The following is an 8,950-nucleotide window of genomic DNA, read 5'->3' as shown; positions in this document are numbered from 1 at the left end:
AGTTAACCCACTGTTCCTAGGCCATCATTGGAATTAAGAATTTGTTCTTAACTGACTTGCCTAGTTAAATAAAGGTTAAATAAAATGTGTTTTTTGCATATCCCACTCCTCCTGAGACACCCTCGGAGAGTGGGGTCACAGCCAGAGTCAGACATTATCAACAGCAACCCTGGAGCAATTAGGGTTAAGTGCCTTGCTCAAGGGAACATCAGATTTTCTTGTAGGATCAGGGATTAGGACTAGCAACAGTTTGGTAGTTTCAGTTTCTCTCACCACCCCCCCCCCCCCCCACCCCCCCCCCCCCCCCCCCCCACATCAACCACATCCCCCATCCCCCCATCAAAGCACCACAAGAGACCTGGAGGCATTTCCTTACAAAATTGTATTTTTATTTACATATCCAGGAATAAACCAATAAGCAAAGAAGGAGAAAGACAGGGAAGGAAAGAATATGTTGATTAAGAAACAAAATAATAATAATACTACATGTTCAGATATGGTTGCGATGATTTAACACAGTCACACCACAGACTGACCCAACACACTGGGAAGGAATCATCAGTCCAGTGTCCCTCAGTCAGTCATTTACAATGATACACTATTACAGGATAAACACAACAAAAGCATGCTAAAGAACCAAATGGGGTTTTACAGTCTTCTGAAAACAAAAACTGTGGTTCTGGAACAGGGTTGTACACACACACAACTCTCTCACTCTGTCTTTTTAACATATGGGTCCTGTTCAAAAGGAGCACACGTTTGAAAAACGTTTTGCAACGGAAAACAAAAATGCCAGTTTCTTATTGGACAAGAACAAACTATTTTCTTCCATTTGGGGCCTAGTGAACAGGACCCAGGGGCCTGACTACAGGAGGGTGTGTCAGCCTCGCTACAGGCCTTCTTTTGAAGAAGAGATGATAATAACAAGAGTCAATTAAATCATGAATTCTAGAAATACTAGATGAGACTCGGGCTCTTTTGTAAACTATTGGTCTTGAACGGAGTGACTTGGGGGGGGGGGGGGGGGGGGGGGGGTCACCACCATAGAAAAATAATTACTAGAATGGACATTCCCATTAAAGTCAATGTTGTGTTATGGGTGACCCGGCAGCTCAACCCTAGACTGGAGCCTATCGCTCGAGGACTCACCTGCAACTCTTTCTGATATCATCATAATGGCAGCACACACCTTGCGCAACAGTGCAAACGCTCACATGAGTCTGATGACAATATTGAGTGGTCTTTGACACTCCTTTGCCCCAAAAGCACATGGACACTGTCCCCTTTTTTGATACACTTACCAACTATGGCAACAAACATAGGTTAAGTAACACATCCCAAATGGCACCCTATTCCCTTTTGTGGTGCACTACTTTTGACTAGGGTCTATAGGAAGTAGTGCACTATATAGAGAATAGGGTGCCATTTGGGATGAATCCATACTCCCCATTGGACCCCAAGCCTCTGCCTATGCTACACAATGAGGGTGGAAAGTAATAATGATCACCCGGCCAATGGAAAATACTGATCAGCAGAACAAATCAAAGACAGATTATAAATACACTGTAAAATATATACACAGCAACAACAATAAAGAAAATAATATGAAAAGGAAAAGCCACAATATTACAGAACTCCTCAAATACAGCCCCTCTGGGCCAGTGCAGATTAAAAGACGTGACAGAGATGCAACATTTCAGACCATCGCAGATAGAAACACAATGTATAGATCTGTCATGGTCCTCTTTTCAACATGATAGAGAAACTCATCTGCTCTATACGATATATTTCTATTTTTTTCCTGAAATGTTGTGCTCCTCAAAAAGACCAGTCTGTCCCAACGCAGTTTGCTCCTCCCACCGCAGCCAATCAGACAGACAGCCACTGTCTAAACACACCAATCACAACAGAGTGCTTCGCTTTGTAAGGTGCATCGTCCAATCAAAACATGGGGCTAGTAGTGTATAACTGCAGGTAAAAACCTTTCCCCTTCTCTCACCCTCTCTCACACACATTCCCAGCCATCACACCTTCAGTCCTGCAGAGGGCGCCAGAACCCCACCCAGTGGACACACTCCGCCACTACAGTGCATTTCACGCAGGGGAATAGAAAAGAAACAGAACCGTGAACCTATATATCCTGGTGGATGATGACTAGCTTACATGACAGACCATGTCAACAATGTCAATAGCAACACTTTACTGGGGTGAAGTCCTCCCCTGCTAAACTGTCACTCTGAGAGCTGTCTACTGACAGGTGATATGAAACTAATGGCAGGTAACTGTCAGGTATGTTTATTTGTCTGTCTGTATGCCTGATATGATTCTCAATGTCTAGTTAGACTGTCTGTATGTCTGTTCGTCAGCTGCAGGCCAAATGCCAAAAACCTCCTTCATCCATTTGTGCGTGCGTGTGTGGGTGTGTGTGTGTGTGTGTGTGAGAGAGGGGGGGGGGCTGGTCTGTCTCTCTCTGTATAGTCTAGGCAGAGGTGACAGTGGTGCCGCTGCCCAGCTTAATGATCATCTGCTGGCAGTCGTGAAGGGTGCGCTTGTCCCCCAGCTTCTCCAGTGTCCGGGCTGCATCCGCCAGCATGCCCACCCGCTGCCCCGGTGCCGACAGGAAGGAGGGAGGCAGGTAGCGACACGCCAACATTACCGCCTCAGCCTGCTCCCTCTGGCCAGGACGCATCTCACACTCCTCTGTAGAATCACACGCACACGCACACACACACACACACACACACACACACACACACACACACACACACACACAGGTGAGTTGTGGGGGATACAGAGAGGGATACTACACAGATAACACTCATATCGCATCCGTGTCCCTTTCAACCTCGTTATGAAAGGCTTAAAAAAGGCACTCAAAACCCACAGAACTTCCAACCTTTCTCACACACAAAAACCCCTCTCTGCAGTTACCCGTCTTTGCTCCGGGGGTGGCTCTGCGTCTGAGCGAGCGGTCCAGGAGCTGATGTGTCCGCGTGGGACTGGCCCCAGCCATCAGCCTGGCGGTTGCCTCATGAAGAAACAACTGAGAGAGTGAGGAGAGGAGAGAGAACAGTGTTTGATGAGTGAGGAGTCAGAAATCTACCTATATGAACCTGTATGTATGTGCCCGTGTCTACATGTGTATGTCTTCCTCCACGTCCTACCCTGCGCATGGCGGGCCTGAAGCTCTGGGCCAGTTTCCTGAGGGAGGAGAGGTCCTGCTGGAAGCCGTGCAGCTCGGCCGGGGAGGCCTGCAAGGAGAGACCCCCGGGACTGGAGCTCTGCTGCAGACGCCACACGTTGGTCCGCATCACCAGCAGCAGGTCACACAGCAGCAACTGGACCACCTGGGGAGAGACAGAGAGAGAGACAGACAGAGAGAGAGAGAGAGACAGAGAGAGAGAGAGAGACATAGAGAGAGAAACAGAGAGAGAAACAGAGAGAGAAACAGAGAGAGAGAAAGAGAAACAGAGAGAGAGAAAGAGAAACAGAGAGAGAGAGAGAGAGACCGAGAGAGAGAGAGAGAGAGAGAGACCGAGAGAGAGAGACCGAGAGAGAGAGACAGAGAGAGAAGCAAACCTTATGGTGTAGGTATTGAAAATGATATTAGTTTGAAAGGCAGTAACAGTGTGTCAGGGTGTATTGATGTCTCCTGTCCACTGTGCTGTTTGGGGCCCAGCTCTGTCTTGCACTGCAGGAACATTGCACCCAGCTGAGAGACACATGCAATGCAACTACAATGCACCACAGCTCTGGCCATAGCTGCTGTGTGTGTGTGTGTGTGTGTGTGTGTGTGTGTGTGTACCTTGTCTAGGCTGCTGCTGTGACAGTGTGGTCCCAGGTTGAGGCTGTCTCTCAGCAGGCCGCTGGCCTTCTCACTGTGGCTCAGACTAAGCTGACAGTTCTCTGGTTTGGTCAGCATGGCGCGCACTGCTCGGAACGTGTTCAAAGATGCCTTGGGCAACGGACTCCTGAGGACACATGAAAAACCCTTTTCAGAAAGGTGGTGGAGAAAAACTGGGGAGGTGTGTGTGTGTGTGTGGGGTAATCTGTATGTCACTCTGGAATGTTCTACTACAGCTTGGTACAGTCCCTCGGCTGTGTGTGTGTGTGTGTGTGTGTGTGTGTGTGTGTGTGTGTGTGTGTGTGTGTGTGTGTGTGTGTGTGTACACTCACTCTGCAGTCTGTAGACTACGGGGCAGGTGCTCGGCGGCGGGGTACAGTCTCTCGGCCGCTGCGTCGTCTCCTTGGAGCCAGTTAATGATCACCACGGCAACCGACGACCACCATTTGGAATGAAGGTCACAGCCTGGAGGTCCCAGACAAGGTTTACACACAGACAGATGTCAATAAAGAAAATACACACAGAGACAGGTTATTATTTGGATAGTTCCTGTAGCTGATCTAGAGATATCAACTGTAACTCTTGCTGGGGTTAAGTTCAGGGTTATGTTTAGGGGTAAGTTTGGGGTTATGTTTAGGATAAGGGCAAGGGTTATGTTTTGGGTGAGGCCTAGGGTTAAGTTTAGGGAAGAGTTTAGGTTTAGGGCTAGGTTTAAATGTAGGTTGAAGGTTAGAGGATAGTTAGTTGACATGATGTTGACAGTTTTAGAACATCTATGTGGGACTATCCAGACATGCTGAAACACAGACAATATCCCTTCCTTTATCTCTCTCCGTTTCACATATCCCTTCCTTTATCTCTCTCCGTTTCACATATCCCTTCCTTTATCTCTCTCCGTTTCACACATCCCTTCCTTTATCTCTCTCCGTTTCACACATCCCTTCCTTTATCTCTCTCCGTTTCACACATCCCTTCCTTTATCTCTCTCCGTTTCACACATCCCTTCCTTTATCTCTCTCCGTTTCACACATCCCTTCCTTTCTCTCTCTCCGTTTCACACATCCCTTCCTTTCTCTCTCTCCGTTTCACACATCCCTTCCTTTCTCTCTCTCCGTTTCACACATCCCTTCCTTTATCTCTCTCCGTTTCACATATCCCTTCCTTTATCTCTCTCCATTTCACACATGATCAAATCCAGCTGCTGATGACCACCTGAGTTTCAATCTGTTCTCTGGCATGTTTCCCCTCTGGCATGGTCACAACCTGCTAATACTGCAGCTATACTGATAGACACATCCCTCCAAGGGAGAAGACCTCCTGTGCTTAACATTGGGCCAACACAGCTTTCATCAAATCAGATGGCAGATTTATCACAAAACCATTTGATGTTGCCAGTTATTTTAATGATTACTTCATTGGCAAAGTGGGCAAACTTAGGCAGGAAATGCCAACAACGAACCAGACATGACACCAGGGGTCTTTTAACAGCCCCCAGGTCCAGAACTAATTCTAGGAAACGTACAGTATAATACAGAGCCATGAGTGCATGGACCTCCCATCTCATACAGCACAAGTGAACAGCAAACCTGCTTTCAAAAAACACATAAAGCAATACCTCACGGCACAATGCCTCTCCCCCATGTGACCTACTTCTTGTGTGTATGTACTGACGTATGTGTAACTGATAGACGCACGCACGCACGCACGCACGCACGCACGCACGCACGCACGCACGCACGCACGCACGCACGCACGCACGCACGCACGCACGCACACACACACACACTTTAAAATGTAAAGTCTTTTGTCTGTAATGTATTTTTGGTTATGTGTCGTACCCCAGTAAGAATAGCTCCCATTGGCGTCGGCTAATGGGGATCCTAATAAATCACATCCAATCAAATGCACACTCACACACAGCTATGCTGACTGGGCAATCTAACACCATGCCAAGAAAAGTCTCCTTTCAAACACTCTTCCTTCTCTAGCTACTTCTTCAAGATGATTAGAGGCTTGACAGGACTGGTAGATGGAGTGCTGCAGAGGACCTTTTAACCTCCCATCTCCTCTCAGAGAAAATGAGAGAGAGAGAGAGAGAGAGAGGTGCCGAAAGGAGCGAGGCTATCTGAGGGGGCATCTCAACAGTCTAGAGTGGCTTCCTCTCCTTGTCTTTGATTGCACTGATCTGACAACACAGGGATCAGTGGAAGCAATGTCAGAAGATACCCACATGTTACTGAAGATCAGTGTGACTGAAGGAAAGGAGATAAGAAGAGCCACTTTAGACTACAGATACACTGCCAAGTACACCCTAACTGAGACACCCAGTAGTGTGCCTGAACTGCAGAGGTGAACCTCGGACCACAGCATACAGACATATAAATATAAGGCCAGGAGTCATACCAGTGACGGTAGCCATGCTGGATCTGATGGCGAAGGACTGGGTGTTGGCTCCAGCAGCGTCTGATGCACTAGTCAACAGCTGAAGGTACTCCAGAGCATCCGCATACTCCCTGAGGAACACACACACAGCTTAGTTAGTTAAAAGACCATTAGTTCTCCCTGAGGAACACACACACAGCTTAGTTAGTTAAAAGACTATTAGTTCTCCCTGAGGAACACACACACAGCTTAGTTAGTTAAAAGACCATTAGTTCTCCCTGAGGAACACACACACAGCTTAGTTAGTTAAAATACCATTAGTTCTCCCTGAGGAACACACACACAGCTTAGTTAGTTAAAATACCATTAGTTCTCCCTGAGGAACACACACACAGCTTAGTTAGTTAAAATACTATTAGTTCTCCCTGAGGAACACACACACAGCTTAGTTAGTTAAAAGTATTTAAAAGACCATTAGTTCTCCCTGAGGAACACACACACAGCTTAGTTAGTTAAAAGTATTTAAAAGACCATTAGTTCTCCTTGAGGAACACACACACAGCTTAGTTAGTTAAAAGTATTTAAAATACTATTAGTTCTCCCTGAGGAACACACACATGGGAAAATCAAAAGAAATCAGCCTCAGAAAAGAATTGTAGACCTCCACAAGTCTGGTTCATCCTTGGGAGCAATTTCCAAACACCTGAAGGTACCACGTTCATCTGTACAAACAATAGTACGCAAGTATAAACACCATGGGACCACTCAGCCGTCATACCGCTCAAAAAGGAGACGCGTTCTGTCTCCTAGAGATGAATGTACTTTGGTGCGAAAAGTGAAAATCAATCCCAGAACAGCAGCAGAGGACCATGTGCCAATGCTAGAGGAAACAGGTACAAAAGTATCTATATCCACAGTAAAACGAGTCCTATATCGACATAACCTGAAAGGCCACTCAGCAAGGAAGAAGCCACTGCTCCAAAACCGCCATAAAAAATCCAGACTACGGTTTGCAACTGAGCACGGGGACAAAGATTGTACTTTTTGGAGAAATATCCTCTGGTCTGATGAAACAAAAATAGAACTGTTTAGCCATAATGACCATCGTTATGTTTGGAGGAAAAAGGGGGATGCTTGCAAGCCGAAGAACACCATCCTAACCGTGAAGCACGGGGATGGCAGCATCATGCTGTGGGGGTGCTTTGCTGCAAGAGGGACTGGTGCACTTCACAAAATAGATGGCATCATGAGGAGGAACATTATGTGGATATATTGAAGCAACATCTCAAGACATCAGTCAGGAAGTTAAAGCTTGGTCGCAAATGGGTCTTCCAAATGGACAATGACCCCAAGCATACTTCCAAAGTTGTGGCAAAATGGCTTAAGGACAACAAAGTCAAGGTATTGGAGTGGCCATCACAAAGCCCTGACCTCAATCCCATAGAAAATGTGTGGGCAGAACTGAAAAAGCGTGTGTGAGCAAGGAGGCCTACAAACCGCGGCAGGTAGGGGCGGAAGGTAGCCTAGTGGTTAGAGCGTTTGACTATTAACCGAAAGGTTGCACTATCGAATCCCCAAGCTGACAAGGTAAAAATCTGCCGTTCTGCCCCTGAACAAGGTAGTTAACACACTGTTCCTAGGCCGTCATTGAAAATAAACATTTGTTCTTAACTGACTTGCCTAGTTAAATAAAGGTTTTTTAAAAACGGATTCAGTTACACCAGCTCTGTAAGGAGGAATGGGCCAAAATTCACCCAACTTATTGTGGGAAGTTTGTGGAAGGCTACTCGAAACATTTGATCCAAGTTAAACAATTTAAAGGCAATGCTACCAATTACTAATTGAGTGTATGTAAACTTCTGACCCACTGTGAATGTGATGAAAGAAATAAAAACTGAAATAAATCACTCTACTATTATTCTGACATTTCACATTCAAAAAAATAAAGTGGTGATCCTAACTGACCTTAGACAAGGAATTGTTAATTGGATTAAATGTCAGGAATTGTGAAAAACAGAGTTTAAATGTATTTCACTAAGGTGTATGTAATCTTCCGACTTCGACTGTAGTTAGTTAAAAGTACTTTTAAGACAATTAGTTCTCCTTGAACACACACGTAAAAGTCTTGTTCAAAAAGAGATTGTAGACAATTTAAGACAAAATAAGGCCTAAAATATAAATAAATTAAGTTAACATTCTGTATTTACAAACTCAATGTTAGATGGTTCTCCACGCCCTGAAAGTAGTCTATGGGCCTTTTTAAAATATTTATTTACAGCCACTAGAAACGTCAGCTAACTTTAGCCACCACTGGCTAAAATTCTGTGGGATTGATAAGGGCAACTTTTAAGACTTGTGAAGATAACCTGAGAACACTATTTGGCTGTGTGTTGCACCTACCCCTCTCCATCACTGGGGGTCTTCTCCCCGCGGGGCTGGGCCACACAGTACAGAGCCTTCTCCAACAGGTGTTCCCTAAAGGCCTGGGTCACCTGGGCCAGGGGGTCCACTACGGAGACAGAGAGAGAGAAGAATTAGGGTTAGCATAGTCATGGCAACCAATTTAGACAATGAAAACATGTGTTGCCCATATTGCTTTCATCATAACCAGTTTCCATGACAGGTGCTTCCTTTCATAAAGACACAAGCTGTCCACCTGTAGAGCCTCTCAATGCTCATTCTTCTGAGGGGCTCTGGTCAATAGTAGTACACTATTTACCATGG

General features: G+C 45.9%; 1 protein-coding gene across 2 annotated transcripts in view; it reads right to left on the bottom strand.

Annotated features, from left to right (window-relative positions):
- Nucleotides 1-363: 363 nt before the first annotated feature.
- The window catches only part of srebf1 (sterol regulatory element binding transcription factor 1), a 29,690-nt gene continuing 21,103 nt past the window's right edge, over nucleotides 364-8,950 (bottom strand). For both annotated transcript variants that reach the window (XM_038987708.1, XM_038987717.1), the window contains exons 13-19: nucleotides 8,627-8,735; nucleotides 6,248-6,357; nucleotides 4,177-4,309; nucleotides 3,806-3,971; nucleotides 3,165-3,347; nucleotides 2,932-3,043; nucleotides 364-2,700 (exon numbers count right to left, since the gene is read on the bottom strand). In XM_038987708.1, coding sequence (XP_038843636.1) covers nucleotides 2,480-2,700; nucleotides 2,932-3,043; nucleotides 3,165-3,347; nucleotides 3,806-3,971; nucleotides 4,177-4,309; nucleotides 6,248-6,357; nucleotides 8,627-8,735 — 1,034 coding nt within the window. In that variant the 3' untranslated portion in view covers nucleotides 364-2,479. The remainder of the gene's footprint in view (nucleotides 2,701-2,931; nucleotides 3,044-3,164; nucleotides 3,348-3,805; nucleotides 3,972-4,176; nucleotides 4,310-6,247; nucleotides 6,358-8,626; nucleotides 8,736-8,950) is intronic.

Source organism: Salvelinus namaycush, chromosome 3, assembly GCF_016432855.1.
Source record: "Salvelinus namaycush isolate Seneca chromosome 3, SaNama_1.0, whole genome shotgun sequence".
Lineage (NCBI taxonomy): Eukaryota > Metazoa > Chordata > Actinopteri > Salmoniformes > Salmonidae > Salvelinus > Salvelinus namaycush.
The sequence above is the reverse complement of the archived record's forward strand: the minus strand, read 5'-3'. Positions and strand labels throughout refer to the sequence as shown.